Genomic DNA, 25,813 nt, shown 5'->3' on the forward strand with positions numbered 1-25,813 from the left:
CTTCCTCGTTGTGGAGGATTTTTGGTGTTTTTTTTTGGCTACAAGAGCTGTGAATTTGGCTCTGCACGCCATCAGAGTAATACAGCAGCACCCCGAGGAAATACAGGGAAAAAAAGGGCAGAGTTTGGACCTACAGCCACTGTCACATCCCTGAGCGGTGCCAGCCCGCTGGGTGTGCCCGGCATCGTGACTGCAGGCACCTCGCTGAGAGAGGCGATGAAATTCACCTTTGTGTGGTGAGTCAGAGGTAATTGCTACACTTCAGTAAGCCTAATTGGTCAAGTGATTTGTTGCACTCTGCTCGATGGAAATTCCGTGCCGTTTCCAAACACTTCAAGTGCGTACATTCTGCACTAAATCACCCCAAACCTTGAAAGGAGGTGGTCAGAGTGCATCGGATCCCTGCTCGCCGCCCTTCCTGGGTGCCTGGGCACCCTCGGTCCATAAGTGTGAGAAACTAAGTTGTTTTTACAGTAGAAAACTGATTTTCTGTAGTCCAAGGTGGCTGTGCAGTCATAACAAGGAGCAGTGCCAAGAAGATAAGCGGGCAGTGGAAGGCCTCACTGTTCCAAAACAAGGTGGAAGCGTGAGAAAAACAGGGTGAGCAGTGTGGGAACGGTGAAACAAAGATCACAGGTTCTCAAAACATGGGAAAGGTGGGAACAAAAAAAGGGAAAAAGGAGAAATTAAAGGGTCGAAGAAAAATATATTGTATATATATGGAATAGTGTGTATATATAGGTATGGGGCTGGGGTTAGGGTTAGGCTTAGGGTTAGGCTTAGGCTTAGGCTTAGGCTTAGGTTTAGGCTTAGAGTTAGGTTTGGTTAGGCTTAGGCTTAGCTTGTGAACCTGTGGTACTCAGCCAGTGAAACGGGGGGTGATCAGGTGTCAGGTAATAGGGAATAACAGTATGTTTATTAAAATGTGTTTATTAAGATGTGTTTATTAAAATTTGTTTTTTAAAACGTGTGTGTTTATTAAAACGTGCTCCTAATTGGCAGGACGCCCACCTCAGGCACCCCCTTGGGCCTGGAGGCGAGCCCCCCCCCCCCGGCTCAGCCGCCCTCAGGCTCCCAGGGGAGCCCCGGGGGAGCCGGGCTGGGGCCGCCCAAGCCGCAGGGGGACCAGGGCCGAGCCCCCGCGGCGCCCCCGGGCCGTGAGGAGCGACCCCGGGCGGGCCGGGCCCGGCAGCGCCCGGTGCAGGCCTCAAGCCTGGAGTAGGCCTCAACCTCCCCCGTTGCCATGGCAACAGCGTCGCCATGACAACGCCTCCCTTTTTCCTATTGGCTGTCGCCATGGCAACGCCGCCCCGCAGCGGGGTGGGCGGGGCGAGTCGCTATGGAAACGGCGCTGGGGAGGGGGCGGGGCTTCCGGGCGGGACCGGAAGTGGCTTGAATTTCCCGTCAGGCGCCGCGCGGCGGGGGCCGGTGGCGGCGGCGGCGGCGGCTGCGGCGGGGCCCGGTCCCGGCCAGGCCCGGGGGGCGCCATGGAGGCCGTGCCCCGCATGCCCATGATCTGGCTGGACCTGAAGGAGGCCGGCGAGTTCGCCTTCAACGCCGCCGTGAAGAAGGTGAGGGGAACGGGAAGGGGAACGGGGGGGGAACGGGGAAGGCCCGGGGCTGGGCTGAGGCCTGTGAGGGGAGCCCGAGGGGTGTGGGGGGGGTGGTGAGGGGTGAGGGGGGTGTGGGGGGGGTGAGGGGGTGTGGGGAGCCCGCCCCGGTGCCGGGGTGAGTCGGCAGGTTTGTGGCCGGCCTCCCGGCCCGGCCTCCACTCAGGGCCCGGTTCCTCCTCGCTCAGGAGGCCTCAGGGGGAGCCGTGAGGAAGCTGCCCGGGGGCTGGGGGGGCGCCTCGTCCCCGTTCCCCTTCCTGAAGGGTGTTGCTGGGTGCTGGCAGGGCCGGTGTGGGGCTCCGCGGTGCCTCTGAGCCTGCCCCTGGGGCTGGAAGATGCAGGGGGCAGAGCTGGGACCCCCTCCCCTCAGCTTTCCATCCCCGCCTGGCTGTGGGGGTGCGTTTCTGAGTCCCGCCTGATGTTTGATCGTGTGCAGGAGAGCCCCCACCCCTCCCTGAGACCCCCAGCAGAGGCAGCTCCTCACCCACAGCAGGCAGGGACTCCCAGCAGGCACACCTCCTCCTCCCCTTGTTTTTTTTGGGGAGTCAGGACTCTTTTAGGCACCCCTAAAGGGCCCCGGGGGGGGGATTTCTCCGATGCTGGTGCCAGTTTTGGAGGCACAGCCACAGAAGAACCGTGCGGTGACACCGGGCGTGGCACGGGGTGACACCGGGAGCCGCCCCGTTGCTGAGTCAGGCCCCGCAGCCGGCTCAGCACCATCCTGCCAGCCCCAAACACCTCCCCTGGGGATTTATTCCACACCTGTACGTGGAGGGAAACTTAAATCTCCATAAATCTGCCTTCCCCTGGTGTTTGTGAACACCTCAGCGCCCTGTCACACCCCCTCACCTGTTTTTTTCCCCCCAGTTTGTCCTGAAGAACTACGGGGAGAACCCCGAGAACTACAACGAGGAGCTGCGCAAGCTGGAGGTGCTGCGCCAGGTGAGCCCCCTGCCCCCCTCCCAGGGTGGGCACGGCCCCAAATCGCCCCCATTTGCCCACGGGAGCTGGGTGACAGCTCGCTCCCTGCACAGCCCCCATGTTTCCTGCCTCCTGCTTCTTCTCTCCCTTTTTCTTTCTTCCCTCTAGAACGCCGTCAACGTCCCCAGGGACTTCGAGGGCTGCAGCACGCTGAGGAAATATTTCGGGCAGCTCCACTACCTGCAGAGCCGGATCCCCATGGGTGCTGAGCAGGAGGCCGCAGTCCCCATCGCCTGGTGAGGGCTGGGGGGGCTCCTCCTGCCCTTTTGGGGTGCAGTTTTCCCTGATTTTTGAGGCTCAAGTCCTATAATGCCAAACTTCTGGTTGTTGTGGCGCTTTTTGGACATCTTCCCGTGCTGCTGGGGTGGCCTGGGGACATCCTAAAATGCCACCATGCCCATGGGGTGGCTCTGGGGGGGCTGAGGCAGGGCCAGGAAGGCGAGCAGGGGGTAAGCAGCCCCCTCCTCTCTCCCTGCAGGACCGAAATCTTCTCGGGCAAGACGGTGACCCACGAGGACATCAAGTACGAGCAGGCCTGCATCCTCTACAACCTGGGTGAGGGTCAGAAACGTGGCTGTGCCCCCGGGGGGGGCATTAAATACTCAGTGCTGGGGGTTTGCTGCCAGTTTGGGGCTTCTCTGTGCTGAATTCCTCTGCCTGGAGCCAGCTGCCTGCAGATTTGGTGCGAAACTCCCAGTTTTTGGGGTTTTGAGCCTGCTGAGCCCTGCTCCTCTCCCCGCAGGTGCGCTGCACTCCATGCTGGGCGCCATGGACAAGAGGGTGTCGGAGGAGGTAAGAGCCCCCGAGCAGCCCCTAAAAATCCCTAAAAAGGGTTTTTTTTTTCCCCCTGGGGGCCAGCAGCCACCTGCTGACAGCCCTCAGGCCTCGGCTGTAGCATCAGTGCACGCCCCTGAGAGCTTTTTGGGTTCAAAACTCAGCTTTCGGCCTCTGGGAGCTGCTTTTTGGGGTCTTGGGGGGCCCGTGGGAGCGTTTTTAGCCCCGCTGAGCTGGATTTTATCCCCCTGCCTCCTTCTGTGTCGCTGCTCTGAGGCCAAACGTGCCCTCAGGCTCCTCACAGCCACCCTCTGGCGTGGTTTGTGCCCACCTAACATGTTTTCCTCCCTTCCCAGGGCATGAAGGTTTCGTGCACCCACTTCCAGTGCGCCGCCGGGGCCTTCACCTACCTGCGGGATCACTTCCCCCACTCCTACAGCGTGGACATGAGCCACCAGATCCTCAACCTCAACATCAACCTCATGCTGGTAGGAAGGGGGCTGCGCTGCCAGCGGGCTCCTGGCTGCCCCCGGGGCGGCTCCTGCTGATTTTGGGGTGGGTCTTGAGGCAGCAGGGCTCCGTGCCATGCTTTTGGGGCATCCCATGGGGTTTTCAGGTAAAAGGGGCTGTAACTGGCGGGTCCTAGTGCTGGTTACAGGAGGGATTTGGGGATTTCAGAAGAATTTGAGCGTGGGGACAGCCAGTGTTGCCTCCACAGGGCCAGGCGCAGGAGTGTCTGCTGGAAAAATCCATGCTGGACAACAGGAAAAGCTTCCTCGTGGCCCGGATCAGCGCCCAGGTGAGCTTTTGGGGGATCTTTTCCGTGCTCAACTCCTGTCACAGCTGCCAGGTGACACCTGGGGACGAGCTGTCCGGGCCCTGTGGCATCGCAGCAAGCCCTGAGCAGCCCCCAGCTCCTCCAAGGCAGGCGTAAGGGTGGCAGATTTCCTTAGAACACCATTTTTAACCCATTTTTAACCCATTTTTAACCCATTTTTAGCTCATTTTTAGCCCATTTTTAACCCAAACTGACCAGCAGAGCACCCGCCAGCTGGACAAACCGAGCCCGGTGCCACCAAACCTGCCCCAACCCAGCTCTTCCTGGGGCTGCTCTCGGTTCAAACGGGGGCCTGGCTCTTTGGGGGCACCCCAAACATCCCCCCCCTGCACCCCACAGGTGGTGGATTACTACAAGGAGGCCTGCCGGGCGCTGGAGAACTCGGAAACGGCCTCGCTGCTGGGTAAAATCCAGAAAGATTGGAAGAAACTGGTCCAGATGAAGATTTATTACTTCGCCGCCGTGGCCCACGTGAGTTTTTGGGGTTGGGGGGAGCACCCCTCGCTCTCAGCCCCCCTCAGGGCCAACAAACAGGATCTGGGGGGGCTGAATTTCTTGGCTGAGTGATTTCCTTTCCACGAGGAGCTCTGACACCTTCTTTTTTTTTACAGCTGCACATGGGAAAACAAGCCGAGGAGCAGCAGAAGTTCGGGGAAAGGGTAAGCAGAGCTGCGGCAGCGTGGGTCGAGGTCCTGTTGAGCCCCGGAGGAGATTTTCACCCCCTTGGGGTTTCCCCAGCCCCGAGGGAAGCAGGAAAGGGGCACCAGGAAAGCCCCTGAACGAAGCTGCAGCCCTCGGGGGATGCTGGTGCCAGCTCCAGCACTTCTACCAAACCTGGGAGTAATTCTTCTTCTCCCCACAGGTCATTTACTTCCAGAGCGCCCTGGATAAGCTCAACGAGGCAATCAAACTGGCAAAGGTGCGTTCCTTCCCCCTCTGGCAGCAGGAATTGTTTGGTTTTTGTGTTTTTTCTTTTTTTAACCCCTCCTGAAAATGTGGGACAGGGGATCTGGGGCTGCCTGAGGGGCCGGATTCTGCCTGGGTTTCTCGCCCAGCAGCTCCCAGGTGTGGAGCTGAGGGTTTTGGTCGTGTTTTGGGGCCCGAGGAGGGGCTGCTGCTGTGTGTGGGGCATGCTCGGGGTATGGGGGCAGCAATAATCCCCCTCCCTCGCCCGCCCTCACTCCCTCCCACCTCGTTTCTGTAGGGCCAGCCCGAAACCGTCCAGGAAGCCCTGAGGTTCACCATGGACGTCATCGGTGGCAAGTGAGTGTGCAAAGATCCCCCGGACACAACTCAGGGGGGGGGCAGAAACACCCAGGGAGCGGTTTCACATAGGGTCTGGGGCTTTTGGGGTGTTTTTGCCTGCTTCCCGTCAGCCTGAGGTCTCGTTTTTAGGTACAATTCGGCCAAAAAAGACAACGACTTCATCTACCACGAAGCCGTGCCCGCCTTGGACACCCTGCAGTCGGTGAAAGGTGAGGCTGCGAGCTGCTGATGGCGGGGTGCACGCTCGGGGAACCCCAAACAGTGGGGTTTGGCGATGCCCTGCTCCCCTGGGAGCTTTTGGGGTGAAGGTGCTGAGCAGGAGGAGGGGTTTTGGGACCCGAGGAGCGTCCCCGTGGAGATTTGGGACCAGCACGTGTTTGTTTTGGGACCGCAGGTGCCCCGCTGGTGAAAGCTCTCCCCGTCAACCCCACGGACCCCGCTGTCACCGGCCCCGATATCTTCGCCAAGCTGGTGCCCATGGCTGCCCACGAGGCCTCCTCGCTCTACAGGTGGGTCCTGGGCAGGGAACGACCCCAAAAGAGGGCAGAGGAAGGAACCCGTGCCTCAACCCATCTTCCAGGCCTCTTATTGGGGTCCAGAGGGGGCCAAACCAGCTGCAGGGCTTTCCCTAAACCCTCCTAAAATGTCCCCGGGCTGATTCCTGCAGCGTCCTGGTGCTTTCCCATATCCCATCCCGCCCCTAAAAGGATTTTTTTCTTGCAGCGAGGAGAAGGCCAAGCTGCTGAGGGACGTGATGGCCAAGATCGAAGCCAAAAACGAAGTCCTGGAGTACGTGTGAGCCCCACGCAGCCTCTCCCCACCCCGCTGCGAGCTCCCAGTTTGCCCAGTTCCGAGCAAACCCCGATAACTGCTCCTCAGAGCCCCCTTGCTTTGGGGTGGGGAGGTTGGGGAGCCTCGTTGGGCTCACGGGGGGAGCTTCTGCCGCCTCTCAGGGCTTTGTTCCTGCCCGCAGCCAGTTCATGGACTCGATGCAGCTGGACCCCGAGAGCGTGGACAACCTGGAGATGTACAGCCACATCCCCCCCGTCCTGATGGAGAAGTGCGCCGCCCTCAGCGTGCGCCCCGACACCGTCAAAAACCTCGTCCAGTCCATGCAGGGTGAGGGCAGGGGGGGGATACGGGGCACGGATCCGTGCCCTGGTTGCATTTCGGTGTCGGAAACGGCTTCCCCACTCACAAATTCAGCACCTTTATCACTTTTTATCCCAAAATCACCTCTTTTGGTGGCTGTTCACAGCACGTGGTGCTTCCTCATGGGTTTTTCTGCCTGCTGGTGCTTCAGGGCTGGAGCAGATGAGGGCCAGGAGGGTTTGTGGTGGGGATCAGGGAACTATTTCAGCTCTTCCCATCCTCTGTCTCTCTTTCCCAGTCCTTTCTGGGGTTTTCACCGACGTGGAGGCCTCCCTGAAGGAAATCCGAGACCTCCTGGAGGAAGACGAAGCTCAGGAACGGAAACTCCAGGAGCTGCTGGGGAAGAGCCCGGCCCCACCGGGTTCTCCTCCTCCTCCTTCCCCCGGGCTGGCCGAGGTGAGCAAGGAGTGCTCCAAATACCTGGAGGTGCACGAGAAAGCCAGCTTCACCAACACCGAGCTGCACAAAGCCATGAACCTGCACATCGGCAACCTCCGCCTGCTCAGCGGGCCCCTGGAGCAGGTCCGGGCGGCGCTGCCCTCGCCCTCGTTGACCGAAGGTGAGTTTGGAGCCCCCCTGGCATCGTCTTCGTGCCCCAAAGTGGGGAGGGGCACGGCTTCTGCACCCCCTTGGTGCGTTTTTTGGGTTCTTTTCAACATCAGCCACGCTCTCAGGGCATCAGCCTGGTGCAAGGCAGGCTGTGGGGGATTTTTTTTCCCCCAAAATGCCCAAATTGTGATCCTGGAACCGTGAGATCCTGGCGTGGGGATAAAATAAATCCAACAGAGGCTCGAACATCCAACCTGGGTGTGCCAGGAAATGCTGCAGGCTGCCCCCCAGCCCTCAGTTCCCACCCCACGAGCAATTTGGGGTTTTGGGGACGCCGCGTGCCCCCTCTGAGTGCTCCCCGCCCCCCCCAGACGACAAGCAGGTGCTGCAGAACCTGAAACGGATCCTGGTCAAGGTGCAGGAGATGCGGGACCAGCGCCTGTCCCTGGAGCAGCAGCTGCGGGAGATGATCCAGAAGGACGACATCACCACCTCCCTCGTCACCGCCGACCGCTCCGAGATGAAGGTGGGGTCCTCCTGCCCCTCTCCATCCCTCCCCGGGGTTTTGGGGGTCTCCCTGCACCCCCTCAGCTCCTCCCTCCCCCAATTTTTCCCCGCAGAAACTCTTCGAGGAGCAGCTGAAGAAATACGACCAGATCAAGGTGTACCTGGAGCAGAACCTGGCTGCCCAGGAGAACATCCTCAAGGCGCTGACCGACGCCAACGTCAAATACGCGGCCGTGCGCAAGGCCCTGGCCGAGGTGGAGCACAAGTGAGCGCGGGGGGGGCACAGCCTGCGGGGTTTTGGGGTCTCTGTGGGGTCGGGGAACACAAAAAAAAGGGTAATTAACGCACGGGCTTGCTGTTAATTGCACGCCAGCCCTGGTGCTCAGCCCCCTGTCCCACCTCCCCAGGTGGAACACCACCGTCCAGACCCTGGTGGCCTCCTACGAAGCCTACGAGGACCTGATGAAGAAATCCCAAGAGGGGAAGGATTTTTACACCGACCTGGAGGGGAAAGCCGCCAAGCTGCTGGAAAAAGCCCGGGCGGCCTGCCAGGCTGCCGAAGCCAACCGCCAGCAGATCCTGGAGAAGTAGGTGCCCTTTTGGGGGGGGGATTTAGGGCTTCGTGCCCCGCTGCGGGGGGTTTGGGACACCCCAGCGAGGTGGGAAGCACCTTTAGGTGCTGTTTATGGGGTCAGGGCTGGCTGTAGGGTGGCTGAGGGCTTGTAGGGCTGCAGGAGGGGGATTTTTTGGGGCTCCTCCTGACTCCTCCTCCCCCCTCCCACAACAGGGAGCTGAAGAAGCAGCCGCCCCCCCGCCCCACGGCCCCCAAACCTGCCTTACAGAAGAAACCCCCGGAGCTGGACGGGGGCGGCCCCGAAGCTGCCGAGGGGGCTCAGCTCGGCCCCCTGGGCTTGGCCGATCTCCCCGAGGAGCTCCGCAGCCTCCCCCCCGACGTCCTGGCCGCCCACCTGGCTCGTTTGCCCCCTTCCACGCTGGCCGCTCTCACCCTCGACCCCTCTTTAGCAGCCGGGCTGCGCCCCCCAGCCCCCCCCGAGGTTTTTTTACCCCTGGCCAGGCTGGCGAGCGCCCCGCTGCAACCCTACAGCCCCGCCCGCTTCCCTGCCCTACCCGGGCACTACCCCGTGCCTGCTTCTGCCCCCGGTGCCTTTCCAGTGCAGCTCCTGCAGCCCTCTGCCCCCCAAGCTGCCGTCCCCCCCCCCAGCTCAGCCCCTTCCTCTGCCCCCCAACTCTTCCCGGCCGCCCCCTTGCTCCGGGGCCCTCCGCAGCCCGCTTATGGGGTGCCCCACGTGCTGCCCCCACGTTCGTCCCCCCAACACGGCCCCGCTGTTTCCTACGGGCTGAACCAAGCCGGGCTGCCTGCAGCCGCCCCCCCCAGACCCCCAACTATGGGGCCGGCCCCCGGGGGTGCTCAGCCCCCACCCATGGGTGCCCCCGAGCAGGGCCCGGCCCCCCGCCCGGCCACCACCACCGTGGACAGCGTCCAGGCCCCCATCTCCAGCTGCACAGCCCCCCCCCGCCTCCCAAATCAGGGTCCTGCCGTGCCCCCCACCACCTTCCTGCCCCCCCAGCGCCCCGCTGCCCCCCCTGCCTCCTTCCCCTACGCCCCGGGGGGGCTGCAGCAGCCTTTTGGGCACCCCTTCCCCCCCGGGCAGCACCCCCACCCCACTTTCACCCCCCCGGCGCAGCTGCAGCCCACCATGGAGCTGCCAGCTCGCCCCCAAGGCCTGGGGGGCCCCCAACAATTCCCCCCCCAAGCCCCTTTCCTCCCCCCCGCCCGCCCCCAGCTCCCCCTACCCTTCCAACCCCCTGCCCGCCCCCCGCTGCCCCCCCAGTTTGCCCAGCAGCCCTTCTCCGGCCCCGTGGGGCAGCTGCAGCCCCCCCCAGCCCCTCCCCAGCCCCCGCTGTGCCCCCAGCTCTACCCCCTGCCCGGCCAGGACAAGCTGCCCCCCCACGGGCTCCCCCCACCCACGGGGACCCTCCCCTTCCCCGGCCCCCTGCCCAGACCCCCTGGGCCGAGCGTGCCCCCAGCCCAACCCCTCCACCCCGCCCTGGGGGGGCTGCAGCCCGTGCCCCCCCCCAGCTCCCCAGCCCTCCCTTTTTGCCCCAGCCCTGCCCCGTGCGGCACCGTGCCCATGGGGCCCCCCCAGCCTTCCCCCGCCACCCAATCCGCCCCCCCCCACGCCGCCCCTTCTCCCAGCCCCGTCCTGAGCCAGCTCCAAGGCCCCACAGCGGTGCAGGGCCCCCTGATCCCCTCCCCGGCCCCCTCCCCGCAGCCCCCTCTGCCCTTGCAACCCCCCCAGCGCCCCCCACCCTCGCTGCCCCCCGGCGAGCCCCAATTCCAGCGGCAGAGCTCCTCCACCGACGACCTGCTGTCCTCCAGCCCCGAAAGCCAGCACGGGGGCTCCAAAGCGGCGGTGGGGCAACCCCTGCTGCAACCCACCAAGGCGGACGCCAAAGAGGGCCAAAAACCCAAAGCCGTGCAGCTGATCGAGAAGGACCCCTACGAGAAACCCGAAGGCGTCCTGCGCCTCCTGGCTGAGCTCGAACGTTTCCGAGGCCTCCTGGAAGGTTTGGAGCGCCCGGCACCCACCCCTGGGGGTGGCACCCAACTGGACGCGGTGTGGAAGGAGCTGCAGGACGCCCAGGAACGCGACGCCCGGCAGCTTTCCATCGCCATCGCCCGCTGTTATTCCATGAAGAACCGCCACCAGGACATCATGCCCTACGACAGGAACCGCGTGGTGCTGCGCTCGGGGAAAGACGATTACATCAACGCCAGCCGGGTGGAGGACCTCTCGCCCTACTGCCCCACCGTCATCGCCACCCAAGCGCCGCTGCTGGGCACCGCCGCCGATTTCTGGCTGATGATTTACGAGCAGAAGGTGTCCGTCGTCGTCATGCTGGTGTCCGAGCAGGAGCTGGAGAAGGTAAAACCCGAGCGGGCTCGGGGCGTGGTCCCAAATCCCAAATATCTCTCTTGATGCCCACAATGGGGTGGTGTGAGCCTTTAAGGGGTGCCGCGGAGCTGCCCCGTGTCTCCTCGTGACCCTATTTCCCTCCTCGTGACCCTATTTCCTCCTATTTCCCTCCTCGTGACCCTCTCCCCTCTTCCCTCCTCGTGATCCTATTCCCTCTCCCTGATCCTATTCCCTCCTCCTGACCCTATTCCCTCTTCCCTCCTCGTGACCCTATTTCCCTCCTCGTGACCCTATTTCCCTCCTCCTGACCCTCTTCCCTCCTCCTGACCCTATTCCCTATTTCCCTCCTCGTGACCCTATTCCCTCCTCCTGATCCTATTCCATCTCCCTGATCCTATTCCCTCTTCCCTCTTCGTGACCCTATTTCCCTCCTCCTGACCTTATTCTCTCCTCGTGACCCTATTCCCTCTTCCCTCCTTGTGACCCTATTCCCTATTCCCCTCCTCGTGACCCTCTTCCCTCTCCCTCCCAGCAAAAGGTGCTGCGGTACTTCCCTGCGGAGCGGGGCCAGCCGGTGGTGCAGGGCCCCGTCACCCTGGTCCTCACGGGGCTGAAGGCCACCCCGACCCACGTGGAGCGGATGATCACCCTGCAGTACCGCGACCAGAGCCTCAAGCGCACCGTCATCCACCTGCAGTTCACCTCCTGGCCCGAGCTGTACGAGAACGGGGCTGGGGGGGGGAGATTAGGGCGTGGGGAGGGGGTTTGGGGTTCCTAAAAACCCTTTAAACCCCCTCCAGGGGTCTGCCCGACAGCAAGGGGAGCCTCCTGCGCTTCATCCAGGAGGTGCACGGCCACTACCTGCACCAGCGCCCGCTGCACACCCCCATCGTCGTGCACTGCAGGTGAGCTGCACCCCGCGGGGGGGCTTTTTAGGACAAAAAGGGGGGGTTTTAGGGACTGTGGGGTGCCTGATGGGGTCGGTTCTCCCCTCGCAGCTCCGGCGTGGGCCGTACGGGCGCCTTCTGCCTGCTCTACGCGGCCATGCAGGAGGTGGAGGCGGGCAACGGGATCCCCGACCTGCCCCAGCTGGTGAAGCGCCTGCGGCAGCAACGCAAGCACATGCTCCAGGAGAAGGTAACGGGGTGAGAGGGGGAGGTATTGGGGTGCCCCCAGATCCTGGGGGGGGTCTCCTAAGTCCTGGGGGGGTGCTCACCCCGCTCTCGTCCCCGCAGCTCCACCTCAAGTTCTGCTACGAGGCCGTCCTGCAGCACGCGGAGCAGGTCCTGCAGCGCCACGGGGTGGGCACGCCCGGCCCCAAGCCCCCCAACAGCACGTCCCCCAAGGTGGGTGCAGGGAGCTGGGGGCGTGGGGGGGGGATAAAAACCAGTGCCCACCCCCCCCCGGGGGCTCACGGAGCTCTTTCCTCGCAGCTCTACTTCCACCAGGACCCCCAGGACCTGGTGCTGGGGGGGGACCTGTCCATCAGCTCCATCCAGGCCACCATCGCCAAGCTCAGCATCAAGCCCACGGGGGCAGGGGGAGAAATCGGGGGGGGCTGGGGGCTCGATCCTGCCCCGGGGCCTGATTCTGCCCCCCCGGAGGCGCTGCCAGCGCTTCCCGATGGTGTTTTGGATGGGGTGATGGACGGCAGCGCCGCCCCAATCCCTGAGCCAACCCCCCCAGCGCCCCCCGAGCCCCCAGCCGAGGCCGAGAGCAGCAACCACGTGGAGGAGGAGCCCCCCAAACCCCCCCCGGTTGAGCCCTCGGGGCCTTCGCAGCCCCCGCAGCCCCCGGCCTCCGCTCCCTCCTCCTCCTCGCTGGAGCTGCTGGCTTCCCTCACGCCCGAGGCCTTCACCCTGGACGCGTCGCTGAAGGGCAAGCAGAGGATGAACAAGCAAAACTTCCTCCAGGCGCAGACGGGAGAGGGGCTGCGGGGGCCCCGGCCCACCGACGACCCCCTCAGCATGCTCGACCCCCTCTGGACACTCAACAAGAGCTGAGGGGGGGCCCTGGACCCTCCCAAAATCCTGCACTACAGCCACAGCCCCCGGCCTCCTGCCTCCCAGGGTGCTGGGCTGGCCCCTGGGGGATTTGGGGGGCGCAGGGGGGGCCCTGCCTTCCCCCCCTAAAGCTTTGTACAGGTGTACGGCGCCCGCCACTTTCTCTCACTCCCTTAGAACTGATTTTTTCAGCTCTTTGCTACTAAAATAAAGAGGTCGATCTGGCGCTGTGCGGGGTCTGGAAAACGTCCCCTCCCCGTGCGTTGTCCCCACGACCCTGGGGACCCCCCTGCAGGGGTTTGGGGAGCGTTTCACCACCAGCACGGCCCCGGGGGGGTTAGTTCCGTTTAATGGGGGTGTCTTTGTACACATTATAAAACACGATCCGGTACAAAAATGCTGCCACTGTACAGAACAAAGCGTACAGCAGGGCTAAGGCCACCCGAGGCACCGCGCGGGCGCAGAGGGGGGGACCTGGGCGGTAGCAAGGAGCCCCCCCCCTCATCCTCCCTCCCCCCCTGCAGTCGCCCCCTCCCACCTCTACAATCAGGAGGAATTTTGGGGGGAGATGGGGGGCCCTGGAGCTCTGCCGGGGCGCTTTGGTCCCCCTGCCGCAGGCTGTGCCCCTCTCCCCAGCCCTGTGGGTGTCTCCGTCCCCTCCCCAGGGAGGCCCAACCTGAGAAACACCTCCCCGAGGAGGAGGAGGAGGAGGAGGAGGAGGAAGGGCAGGGTGAGGAGGGCGACCGGGCTTCGAGGGGGGGGAGGCAGCTCCACCACGGCCTGCAGCTCCCCCGCCCTCCTGCCAGAATAAATAACTATATACAGCACATAAATAAATAGGGCAAGGAGCTGCTGGAGCACGGAGCTCCAAGGCACGTGGGGGGGCACACGAGGGCCTCCTCCTGCCCCGTTGCCATCCTCCTGTCCCCCCCCGACACCGGGGAACCACCCCAAGGACGCCCACAGCAACGCCCCTGCCTCGCTGGGAGGAAGACGAAGCAGGGCTGCCTTCGCCTCCAGGCTCCAGCACCTGCCTCTCCTCCTCTTCCTCCTCCTCTTCTTCCTCAGTCCAATTTCTCCAGCACCGAGGGCACGTAGACCAGGCTGAGCTCGCTGCCGAAGTTGCAGACGATGGCGGCGTTCTCCAGCACCAGGATCTGCCGGGCGGGCTGCGACTCGTTGCTCTTCCCCAGGTAAACCGTCTGCAGCAGGTCCCCGTAGCCGATATCCCAAAAAGAGACGCAGCCCTGGCCTCCTGTCACCAGCAGGTTGTCCGAAATCACGCCCAGGCTGGCTCCACACCCCATTTCCTGCGAGGAAACAGCACCGTGAGCACACTCGGCCACCCCAAATGGGCTCAGCCCCGATTTCACCTCCAATCTGTTCTTTTCCAAGCGCTCCGGAGCTTTCCCCGCTACCCACCTGCTGGATGGAGTAGAGCTTGATGCCCGAGCTCCTGTCCCAGATGCTGATCACGTCGTCCAAGCCGCTGCTGATGACGCAGGACGTGGTGCAGGTGAGGGAGGTGACGTCCCCGCGGTGGGCGTACATGTGGCTCACCTTGCTGCCCGTCAGCACGTCCCACAGGCAGATGGCACCGTCCTGGCCCCCGCTCGCCAGCACCATCGTCTGCAAGGACAGGAGCAGCTCAGGCACCTCGGGGCAGAGCAAGCAGCCCTACTCCTGGCCCCGCGGTGCCTCAACTTCTTCCTTTTGGCTAAAGAGCCAAAAATAAAAGCTGCTCCTCCAGCTGCTGCCTCACCTGGTCCATGTACACGGCCGTGATGGCTCCCGAGTGGCCCTGGAGAGTGAACAGGCAGCACGAATCTTCGAGCCGGAACACCTGCGGGGCAGAAGGGCACCGTGAGCATCCCTCGTGCTCTTGCTAACGAAGCAATGAAGCTAATTAGCTCTTATGAAGCTCTCCGCAGGTACAGGCTGTGCCCCCAGCACGTCCAGCAGCCGTGCAGGAAGCCCTAAAGCCTTACCCGCAGCGTGTGGTCCTGGCTGCCCGTCACCAGGCGTCCCGCTGCGGCTTTCAGAGCCGTGATGGGCTTCTGGTGGGCGCAGGACACGGTGTGGGTGAGCTGGCACATGATGATGTCGCTGCTGCTGAACACCGGGGAGGAGGGGATGCTGCTTCTGCTCGGGGCTCCTGCGGCAAAAACAAACGGCTGAGTGCCCAACATCACCCAGAGAGGCCAAAATCAGCCAGAGAGGCCAAATCAGGGATGCCTCAGGGCTGAACTTGGGGAGAACTTGAGCCTGGTCCTACAAAGAGCTGAATGCTCAGCACCCTGGCTGATGCCAGCAGTAGCAAAGCACCTTTGAGCGAGCTGGTGTGGTGGGAGGGGAGCCTGCCCACAGCAGGGGCTGGAACTGGGGGGGTTTTGAGGTCCTGCCAACCCAAACCGTCCCGGGATACAATAAAAAAACAGAGCGAGTGTCTCCAACACCCAGCTCAGCATCCCTGAAGAGCTCAAGTGAGATCAAATGAAGAACTCCAATGACCCCAGCACTGCAAACCAAAAAAAAAAAACCACACAAATGTGTTTTAATTTGTGTGTGGCTGTGCTGAAGCCTTGCACTACCTCCTGGCTGCGTGGGGCTCTGTGCTGTGCAAACAAAACCAGACCTTGCTGCGTGAGCAATTAATTAAGTGTGGGGTGGGAGAGAAAAGAGGTGCAGGGAAGAGCTGACACCAAAATGTGTCCCCCACTCTCCAGACTTAAGCACTGGAGAAAACCAGCACTCCAAATGCTTTAGCTCCATAGGGAATTCCCAAATTATTCTTCATTTCTGTGCAAGGTCTGGTTTGGCATCCTGCAACAGGGATTTTTGGAGCGGAGCATGATGACAAGAGCTTTTGAAGAGGGTGTGAGATGCCCGCTTACCTCGGAACTGCAGGTGGTTGAAGGACGTGTGTGTTTCTAGCGAAAAGAAGTCCAGAGAGCCGTTCAGCCGGGCAGCAACGATCCTGGGGGAGAAATGCACACGTGTCAACAGCAGCTCCTCACAGGGCCAGGAGCACCAGGACCAAACTACGCCACCCCCTGTGAGGAACCACTGCTGACTGCAAGGGGACTTGGACATTGCATCGAGCTCAGGCCACAGGAATCAGCCAGCAGATGGAAAAACTTCTTAATTAACAGCAAACAGAAAGTGGTGACCCAAAGGCATCAGCTCTCAGAATTATTCCGGATCCTCAGCCACCAGAAAGACCGAGTACACACCTATTGTTGAGGAACACCAGCGCCGTGATGCCCGACTGCCCTTCCTCGTTACTGCTGCGCAGGGTGCCCTCGATGGCGTCCCACACCTGGCAGGAGGAAAAAATTACAGCGTGAGCAACAGCAGGAGGTCACGGCCATGAAACCGAGCGGCCGCAGGGCAGGCTGCTGTCACCCTGAGGGAAAGATTCTCATTTAATTTCCAAAACCAAACTCAAATCGAACTGTTTCTGGAAGTTTCTCGTTGGAGGTATCGTCTCCAATGAAAGCTTGCTTCAAACCCGTGTCGAGTTCCCACTCATCAGGGAGCCCTGCCCCTTACCTCCAGCTTCCCGTTACTGCGGCCGGCCACGATGAGGTTCCCCTGCAGGTCCAGGCTCCAGACAGAGCTCTCCAAGTCTCCTCCCCAGGAAGGAAGCGGCGACGATTTGTCAAAGCCCGTGAAAGATTCGTCCCCCAGGCTCCTCCTGCGGCTGCTGCAGCCTCCCTCCTCGTTGCCGCAGCCCAGGGAGCGGGACCCAGCCTGGGCGTGCGGGGCGGGCAGGCCGGTGAAGCTGATGCAGTTGGAGGTGCTGTGCTCTTCGTACACTTTGCCAACCAGGCTGCTGAAGTCGTAGCCAGCTTCTTTTTGGCGCCCGCCCACAGCCCGGAGCCGCGTCTCCGATTCGGGCACCTTCACCTGCTCGGAGAAGTTGGTGTCGATGAGGGAGGTGAGGTCTGGCTGGTCGCAGAAAAGGGGAGGCTGGGGCGGGCCGAGCATCCTCTTGAGCTGGTGGCTGCTCTCAAAGGAGTCGTCCAGGCTGTTCTTGCCATCCGGGCTGTGATCCCAGCTCTCCTGGTAATCAAAAACGCCGCTGCTGTCCCGTCGCAACCTGGAAGACAGCACCAGGGGGTCAGCGCTCCCGTCCTCACCGAGTCAGAGGGCTTGGGATGGGCACAGGGATGTCACAGCCACAAAGACAGCAAGAATTAGTGTGCACAAGTGTGGTATGGCAGGGATCGAGGCTGCCCCGAGGACTGTGGCTGCTGATTTCGTCCAGAAGGGGTTTTGCCGGCTGCTGAGCGACCGCAGAGCGATCACGTACCTCGGTTTGGGAATTACGGTGAGGCAGTCCCCGGTCTGAGCATCCCACACCCGGATCTGGCCCACCAGGCAGCAGCTGACCAGCAGCATCCCGTCGCTAGCCAGGCACTCGATGTCCTGGGAAGGAAGGAGGAGCAGAGCTGAGCACCAGCGAGGCCTCTGGGCTCTCAGAGCCACCGTACAGATGATAAATTCCACGTCCAAACGCCACGGCTGGCTTAGCAACCTCGGATAGGAGAGTCAGGGACACCCAAAACAAAGGCAAATGCTGCAGTCTGAGAAATAAAACAGCACTCAGCAGACAAAGGCTGCACAGGGACAGAGGTGCAGCTCATCTGGAAGATGCTACGCAGTATATTTGTTCACCCTCCGTCTGACTGGGGGCTGAGCGCTTTATTTCCTTTCCCAACAGGGAGGAGAATCTTTTGCCTCAAGAAAAACGAGGGAGCTGAGCTGCAGCGCACTTCTGTGGACACCCAGGGGTGTTTTTAGCACTGGAAACAATATTTAACTGCTCAAACCTACCCACTGGCTTTTGGGAAAGCAGAAAAAAAGATTCAGAAACCTCAGAAGAAGACTGCAGAAACCTCAGAGCAAGTTCCAGGAAGGAATGGGAAAGTCCTGCAGGTAATTTCGTGCTACGAGACCCCAAAATGTACCCATCCAGCATCGCCTCTGCTGTTAACCTCCAAAGCTGTGTTACTCTCGGGCTAAATACCCAGCCTGTCTATCATGAGGGCTGTTATTTAAGTGAAAAAAAGGAAAATAAAGCTGTGTGGCACATGTCACCAAGCTGCCTTTCTCACGACGACTGCGCCTGTCCGACCTACCATGAGGTGGCCCCTGAGAACCAAGGGAACGATCTCGGTCTCGGGCGGGGAGTAGCCGTAGTCATCGCAGGGGAGGTCGCCCCGCTTCCTCCTGCTGTGGGCCAGCCCGTTCTGCCCGTAGTTTTTGGGGCAGAACACCTTGTACAGGCAGAAGAGCAGCAGGACCAGGATGATGCCCGAGGCCAGGCCCAGCGCAGCCACCCTGTGGGGAGAGAGAGACACACAGAGAACGAGGTGAGCTCAAGATCCCATCAGCAGTTCGTGGGAAGTGTTTGAAACACTACAAACACATGCCAAAAAGTCCGAGGTTTTCAGCTGAGAAAAACTTCCAACAAGCTATAATAATTTCTGGAATATTAAAGATTTTTTTTTTTACAGGAAAATGTTGATTTGAATGAGATTTTCAGACTTGTCCTATGAAGAACACGCAGTTAAGAAAGAAAAAAAAATGCCAGGTGGGGATCAGGGTGATACAAAGTGTGTTCAACACAGCCCAAGGAGGATGCAGATCCAGGTGGCAAGCTGGGAGCTTGGCTCCTCAGCAGGAAAGGAAATTCTCTGCTTGCATGGGGGATTTATCTCACACCCATGGTTGAATCGTGGCATTTATTCCCCCAAAAATTCCTATTTCCCATGGATACACCCCATAAGGTGTGTGCTAGGAGCACCAGCTTTAACACCACCATTAAACCATCCACTTAAAATACATCAAAGCCAAATCCTCAGTAATTTTTTTTTCCTTTTTCCCCTTTTTGGGGAAGAGCCAAGCAGCCAAAGAGCCCCCTGCATCTCTGGAGAGCTGAGGCACGGTGGCAAGGTTGTGTCAAGGGCTCTTACTTGTACAGGGTGACATCCCGGTGCCCCTGCAGCTTGGGGGAGGCTTGGTCAGGCTGAGCTGCAGCCCCCAGCTTGGCGCCGCTTGAAGCCAGGAAGGGGTGGTAGCGGTTGGCTTCCTGGGGGTGCCGCACTTCCAAGGCCTCTTGGGGGTTCAGGTAGAGCGTGACCGGGATGGCTGGAAGGATGCTGATGTACCTGAAGGGATGGAGGTGAAGAACAGCTTAGGAACAGCAAGCACAAGGAAGACAAAAACCCCAAATTCGGCTCGGCTTCTCAGCAGCAGGCAGGACGGGCTGCCACCAGCGGAATGAGCTACCCATGGGATTGGATGGATCACGGTTTAAGTGAAAATAAAGTGATCTGCTCTGGTTTTCTGTACACTGGAGGCCAGATGATATCACCCAGAGGTTTGTTCAATGTCTCTGTTCCTCACATGTACCACCCCCATCGCTTACAGACAAGCACACATGTTATCTGAGCTTGTCACCTCCAAAAAAATGCAATCCAGGATGAGGGAATACACCCAAAAGCACAAAAAAGAAACACAGCCCTTATTTTCAGATAAGCAGTCCAGCAGTTTGGTACCTCTGCACCCCAGGACAGCCTGTTTAATAGGTTGCTCCTCGAGACACTTTTGGAGCAAGCCGCGTGGAACACAAATCACCAAACTCAGGAGGACGGAGGGCAGAAGGGCACTTACCTCTTGGCCAGGGTGATGTTGTAGTAGCTGAAGAGGGACGGCCAGTGCCTGAAGGAAAGCTTCCTCCAGATCTCCTCATCCTCCGCTCCCCAGGTGACCTCTGCCTCGGTCCCCAGCTCCGTCTGCCCGTTCCCTTTGCCCTCATGTCCCTGGGCCCAGCTGTGCTGGTTCGCCTCCAGCCTGCTCAGGGAATCCAACCCTGACTTCTGCTCCCGCTGCTGCGTCTGGTTCTCTGACAGCTGCACGGGGTCCGCCGGGAAGACCGAGAGATCGAGCTTGGGGTCGCCAGCAGGTAAGACCCCTCCGGGAACGGGCATAGGGGGCAAACCCGCCTCCCCCAGGGGGCTCTGCTCGGTGACCTGCGAGGTGAGGTAGGTGCGGAGCCCAGCGGGGTCCGTGTAGACCAGGATTCCGATCCAAATCACCGTCCCGGCCTGCGTGAGGAGAGAGGAGACAAAATTATTTCAAAATTATTTAGTGCTCGGCCTTTTTCTTGCTGCCCCCACCCCGTCATCGCCTGGCTGAGCCCATCAGCAGCACCCCAGCAAGGGGAGCACCCTGCCCTCCGTTAGGGTCCTGCTCCAGGCAGATCCTTGTCCTTTATGGTGACCCCGAGCACCACTTTGTGAGCTCCCCACCCCAGCCTGCTGGTGGTGACAGCACTGGGGACAAGCAGGGCAGGATCTGGTGTCCCTCTTACAGTCACACCCCCAAAAGGGAAAGAATTCGTCTTCCACGGAGAGAAACATCTCCGTGCCTTCATCCCACATTGCCTGCAGGAACAAATACGACTTCTGCTCTGTAAATACCTTCTCTTTCCCCTCGTACAGTTCCTTGAAAATCTGGTTATGCAGAGATCTCTCAGAGCAAACAGCAAGAATGTGTAAAAATGTCCATTTTTTATATTTTTTTTCCCCTGGAAGCCTGTTTGGGTCAGGCCATGCCTACCATGATGAGCCTCTGGGCCAGCCGGGTCCTGGCGAAGAAGTAGATGACCCTGAGCCTTTTGGGGAGGCGCAGGTTCCTGAAGGACGAGGGCTGCAGGGTGATGGTGTGGGGGGTGGCGGGCCGCAGGGCCGGCTGCCGCTCGTAGCGCTGCGAGCGGCTGACGGCCTTGGCGGGGGGCAGGCAGGCTTCTGCTGGCAGCCTCTTGTTCAGGTCAGCGAGCTGCCAGGAGAGAAGCAGGAGTCAGAAAAACGGAGAAAAACGAGGTGGGAAACCCCAGGGCACGCTCCCCTCGCCCCGGGACGAGGGCTCCCAGCCCGTCCTCACCTCCATGCGACGAATGTCGATGGAGAGCACGGTGGTGAAGAAGAACATCTGCAGGAAGAAGTCGGACACCAGGCCCACCACGGCGAAGAGGCAGAACTCCTGCAGGCAGCACAAACACACAGAAATCAGCTACGGCAGCTCAGGGACACGGGGTGGAGATCCCAGCTCCACGAAAAGGGCAGCTCAGCACCCTGCTGCCCAAGAGCACGGGCCTGAGGGTGTTTTACTGACCACAGTCCTGCCATCGGGGCTTTGGAATGGTTGAAAGCTTGGTGTTAGAGCAGTGTGAGAGCTCGGGAGCACGTTAATTCACATTCACAGTTTTTGTTCTTAGCCGTAAAACATCAAAGAATCCCAGGAGAAAACAGCAGAGGTGTTGTCCCTGCTCCCAAAGCTCTCAGCCCCCTGATTGTGCGCGCGAATCGCACGCCCAAAGAGCCCCCAGCAGTGCTGGTTTCCTTCCCTGCACCAATAAACCTCCCCCTGATGCAAAACTCCTCCAGGAGCAGTGGGGCTGGGCTCAGCCAGGTGTCCTCCCACCACACAAAGACCACCGAAGCCCCTGTACCGCCCTGTGCTCACACCTAGGAGCTCCAGGGCTCCAGCTAAACCATGGCTGTTTAAATCACACCCTCGGCTGGTGCTTATTTAGGGTTGGGTCCTTATTTCGGGATGGGTGCTGAGCTCCCTGCCATGCTGCGCTTCCCCAGCAGGTGCCACTGCAGAAATTAGGAGCACCAGAGGAGCCCAGAGCCAGGGACACCCCTCGGAGGTACAGGTCGCTGCCACGACCTGTCGGGGCCCAGAGGAGATTTAGGAACTCGGAGAGATCAAGCACATCGAAAGCAGGCACCAGCAGCAACCTGGGGCTAAAGAGATCCAAGAGCCCAGCCCCATTTGCAGAACAAGATTCATTTTTGTCCCCCTCCTGCCTGGGTCTTGCCCAGCTTCTCGCAGGCTCTGACCGCAGCTTGATCCCTTCCTCGGGAGGTTTGGGGAGCAAACACAACACCCCGAGACGTTCTGGGGATGAAAACACAGCCCGGGTTCCTCTCCAAAGGAGGAAAACAGAGGGAAAGCAGCACCCAGCTGGATTCCACTCAGCAAAAGCCTCCACAAACGGCAAGCTCTGCGTATAAATATTAATTCCGCTAATATCCCCACTCGTTCCATTAAGGATTAGAGCTATCTGAAACTGCTGGCCCTGGGAATCCGAAATCTTCTTATGCTTGGGTTCTGCACCCCCTACAGCGAGACCTGAACCCAATTTCAGTGGGTGAGCTCCAGAAGGAGCAGGACGGGCACCCAGGACACATCCCTGGACGTGCTGCTCTTCCCACGGCTCCTCTGCCAGGACGAGGAGCTAAAAGACCCTAGGAATGAGCCCAATTTACACCCAAAGGGTGGATCACGCTGGTGTTTGACCTGAGCAACCTCTGCAACCAGCTTCAAATAAAAAAATTCAGACAGGACACGTGGCTGGGTGTACCCTGGGGAATTCTGCTCGAGCTCCTCTCTTGCTGAACTTCTCTTGGCCACCCAGGGCCAGGCTCAAGGACCTGCAACGCTCCCGTTCAAGCTGGCTGTTTAATCTTCTTAGATTATCATCCACTTTAATCTGCAGTCTGTCTGCTGGTGGTTCCCCAATGTCACAGCAAGGACACGCTCAGCCCACGCGCGGCCAGCACTGGCCTTCAGCTGCGCGGATGCTGCTGCCTTGCTGCCTGCACCTGCTCAAATCCGTGCTAGGAATTTCCAGACCTTGACACCATTTTCAGTGTTAGACCCTCTACTAGAGACCCAATCTACTAGATCGTTCCTCGAGGTTTCAGTTTGTTCACCCCTGGAACAGAGACGGTGATGTCTGTGGCTGTAAAAAACCCAAAGGCTTGTAAATCTGGTGAGACAGCCCCAAACACACCGCCCACCCTTTCCCCGGAGGAGATCCTGCACTGGTTTTGGGTTTCCCCTCCACTGCTGAAGGGGATTAGCGAGCTCACAGCTCCGTGATGGGAAGCTCCCCTGCACAAACAGAAAGGAGCACAGGGCCCAGCCCCTTGTTCTGGGGGTGAGAGGCCTCCAAATGATGGGGCAGAATGAGGGGGTCACTGCCAGGGGGTCTGGGACACACTTCGAGATGCAGGGAGGAGCGTTCGGGATTGCACGAAACCAACTGGGGAAACCAGAGTGGAAAGGGAGGCGTTTCCCTGAGTCACCTCTTCTACTCCTCAGCCAGCTAAGCCACAGAAAATAAGGTTTGTTGTGTTAGACAATATCATTTGTGAAATGTCAGCGGGTGCCTGGCACTCACCTGGATGGCTGGGACGAGGGTGAAATACCCGATCAGGATGATCCCGAGCTCTGTGGCCATGTTCTTCATAATTGACCAGCTCTCGTTGCTCAGGCCTGGGGAGAAAACACGCAGACAGGTAAAAGGAGAGTGTTCCCTAGTGAGCGGGCGTGAGCAGAGCTGAAAGGACTCCTCCCTGGGTTCCCCTTCTTTAAAATTAGTCAACAGACAAAAAAGGGCATTTTTAGGCTAAAATTCAGCTGACCTATTTGGGTGTGTGTTTATAATCGGCCTGTAGATTCCCATGTGTTTATCAGCCGGGTTATCACCCAGCCCCAGAGCAGCAGATGGATTTTTATCCAGCCACACGGGGAGCTGAAGAAGGCTCAGCTCACAGAACCACCTTGATTTTAGCAGGCTGAGGGCACCGAGCAGGACAACGCAGGGATTCAGAAGAGTCAGGAATCAGTGAGTTTTTGCGTCCTGTTTTTGATCTAGGATACAAACCGCTCTTATTTTCAAAGCTCAGTAGATTTTTCTGGGGATCACTCCAGAATCTCTCATGTTTATAAACGTCTTTTAAATTTGCAAACCACATTTATCCATGGTTTGAGTGTACTCAGATCCTTATGCAGCTGCAGAGTGTATCTGTACCAGGGACAATAATTTGGTCACAGCCTCAGCAGAACTTCTTACGACCCGTGGACTGCACTTAAAATATTCATGACACGAGGACAGGCACTAAATATCCTTACCAGGAGACACAGCTCTCTCTCACTGACACTTTTTAAAACTTGTTTTGCCAATGCTTCAGTCAAGAATCTTAAAAAGCAGTGCCCACAGTTAGAGGCTTATGTGAGTTCTTAAAAATAACAAAAATAGTACAAAAGACTTTAAGAATACAATCACCAATTCATATTCGACTCACAAGGTCTTCGTTTCCTCTACAGACCACGATTAAGATAATTCCCCATCTCCCAGTTTGGGAATTTCCCCAGTTTTTTTCCTCTCTCAGCATTTTCCCAGAGGAGGTGCCTACCTTGGGCGATGCGCAGCTTCACTTCCAGGTCGACAGGCGTGGAGACGACCGACTTGGTGAGGACCAGCACGTTCTCCAGGCCAATCACCACGACCAAGTAGGGAAAGATCTCTCTGGGGGAAACAGGAAAAAAAAATGAGAATGAGATCTTTGGTTAAAGAAAGTGAACAGCAAACACTATCCACCGCTCTCAGCCAAACCCTTTCTTGTGCAGTGTCATTCTGTGCTGAGGTGAGAGGTGTGATTTCATCTGCATCGGATAGGTATTAATATTTTTACAAAATTGCATGATTTTCTGAAAAACAGCCATTGTAGACAACCACTAAATCAGTCTTCATGCTCCCTAGGGTCAGGAATCAGAATCATGGAATATCCGAGTTGCAAGGGAGCCACACAAGGATCATCAAATCCAACTCCTGGGTCCCCAAAGAACCCCAAAGGACAGCACCTCTCAAAGAGTCTCTATAAGAAAGTCTCCAAAAAGAGGTGAAAATCAAAAAGATGGATTTGAGCACCAGTACAGCAGCCTTGGGAACAGTCAGCCAGAGAACATTGTACCAGGAGGGTAGGGACCATGTCCCACTATCAAGAGTGAAGATCTTGCTAAATCACAGCTAAGTATTACATGAACAGTATTACGTGAACAAACTAAACCCTCCCAGGGATATTTTCTACCCAAGACTCAAGAATACGCCCTGCATTGGATTTGCCCTTCAGAATATATTCAAGCAGAAGAGAAAGTCTACCCAAAGCCACCACTGTGACTTTATCCAACTCTCTTCTCACTTTTTTTCTCTCTTCCAACTACTTACAGCCCAGCTCAGTCGGAGAGAAGAAGCTGATCCATGCACGTGGTAAATCTCTTCATATCCCTCCAGCTAAACTTAAGCAAAAAGAGGGCTGCGTCCTTTCGGGGGGGGATCAATTTGTGCTGTGCTGGTCTGTGCAGATCCAAGAGGAGAACAAGTGTGCGTGCAGCTACACGCAGCCCTTGGCAGATCCCTCAGAGCCAAGAAATCAAAACACCAGGGTTTCAGAACACCTCCTGCTTTCTGCCAGGACACAACCCCCAAGGACCATCTTCCCAGCGCTGCTTTCATCTGATGTTGGCTTCAACAAACCTTGCAGACGTGGGGCTGTCAGCAGCCCGTCCCTTACAAGTCCAGCTGGGGGAAAAACCCCTGCCTGGGATCACTGCTGGCTCAGCGATTCCGTTCCAGCTCCTTGAACAAATGGCAGGCTGAAACAGCAAGAGCTCCACTCAAAGCAAAACCAAAAACAAAATTGAAAAAATTAAGACTTTGAGGTCTGTAAGGGCACGCTCCTGCAGAATCCTGTCCTTACACAGTCCTGCACGAAGCACTCGATGTCCAGCACTGTTTGCAGCCGAGCTGCAGGAACCCTTCAGAAGGCAGTAAAGTCTGGAAAAGGAAACCTGTGATGCTCTCAACTATCTCCTTCTTAACCAGTTGCTTCAGCTGCAGAAGATTATTAATTAGCAGGCACGGGTTATGAATTTAGATAGGTCCTTGAAGAGTCAGCAGGTTTCATTTTAAAAGGCTAGCAGGCTAAGAGCAACCTGATAATGGTCTGCTGCAACACAGCTCACTGCTCCCTTGGATGCCAGAAGGAGCTGCATCACAGCCAGATCCAGCATCCATCAGCCAACAGAAACACCACCATGAACCACGAAGAAAATATCTCCTCCAGCTCCCTGAGTCCATGCGTGTATGTGAGCAGGGAGAATCTTGGGTTTATCTGAAGATAAACCTGGAAGATATCACTTGGAAGCTTTATGGATCCATCCCATCAGCTTCTCCCATCTAAAATGTAAATGTTTGCATCTGAGCTAGTCAATTTAGGACAAAAAATCATACATAAAAAATTAAAATCAATAAAGAGAAGCAGGTTG

General features: G+C 58.8%; 2 protein-coding genes across 3 annotated transcripts in view; one reads left to right on the plus strand and one right to left on the minus strand.

The window, feature by feature from the left end:
* The first annotated feature begins 1,393 nt into the window (after positions 1–1,393).
* PTPN23 (protein tyrosine phosphatase non-receptor type 23) lies at positions 1,394–12,844 on the plus strand. Its single transcript, XM_038175140.2, has 25 exons — positions 1,394–1,571; positions 2,478–2,552; positions 2,700–2,827; positions 3,070–3,146; positions 3,334–3,383; positions 3,722–3,853; positions 4,084–4,164; positions 4,543–4,674; positions 4,815–4,862; positions 5,066–5,122; positions 5,408–5,466; positions 5,599–5,678; positions 5,864–5,978; positions 6,193–6,258; positions 6,443–6,588; positions 6,860–7,180; positions 7,542–7,696; positions 7,791–7,942; positions 8,085–8,264; positions 8,465–10,625; positions 11,149–11,333; positions 11,417–11,521; positions 11,615–11,753; positions 11,852–11,962; positions 12,050–12,844. The coding sequence occupies exons 1-25, from the start codon at positions 1,488–1,490 to the stop codon at positions 12,617–12,619; spliced, it is 5,409 nt and encodes a 1,802-aa protein (XP_038031068.2). The 5' UTR covers positions 1,394–1,487; the 3' UTR covers positions 12,620–12,844.
* Positions 12,845–12,950: 106 nt separating this feature from the next.
* Positions 12,951–25,813, minus strand: part of SCAP (SREBF chaperone) — a 40,398-nt gene continuing 27,535 nt past the window's right edge. For both annotated transcript variants that reach the window (XM_038175141.2, XM_038175142.2), the window contains exons 10-24: positions 23,902–24,014; positions 22,884–22,978; positions 20,573–20,671; positions 20,249–20,467; positions 19,301–19,734; positions 18,601–18,795; positions 17,764–17,965; positions 16,935–17,050; positions 16,172–16,721; positions 15,853–15,938; positions 15,514–15,596; positions 14,608–14,774; positions 14,382–14,462; positions 14,042–14,248; positions 12,951–13,929 (exon numbers count right to left, since the gene is read on the minus strand). In XM_038175141.2, the coding sequence (XP_038031069.2) occupies positions 13,684–13,929; positions 14,042–14,248; positions 14,382–14,462; positions 14,608–14,774; positions 15,514–15,596; positions 15,853–15,938; positions 16,172–16,721; positions 16,935–17,050; positions 17,764–17,965; positions 18,601–18,795; positions 19,301–19,734; positions 20,249–20,467; positions 20,573–20,671; positions 22,884–22,978; positions 23,902–24,014 (2,893 nt within the window). In that variant the 3' untranslated portion in view covers positions 12,951–13,683. The remainder of the gene's footprint in view (positions 13,930–14,041; positions 14,249–14,381; positions 14,463–14,607; positions 14,775–15,513; positions 15,597–15,852; positions 15,939–16,171; positions 16,722–16,934; positions 17,051–17,763; positions 17,966–18,600; positions 18,796–19,300; positions 19,735–20,248; positions 20,468–20,572; positions 20,672–22,883; positions 22,979–23,901; positions 24,015–25,813) is intronic.

This window comes from Anas platyrhynchos, chromosome 2 (assembly GCF_047663525.1).
Source record: "Anas platyrhynchos isolate ZD024472 breed Pekin duck chromosome 2, IASCAAS_PekinDuck_T2T, whole genome shotgun sequence".
NCBI classification, from domain to species: Eukaryota; Metazoa; Chordata; class Aves; order Anseriformes; family Anatidae; genus Anas; species Anas platyrhynchos.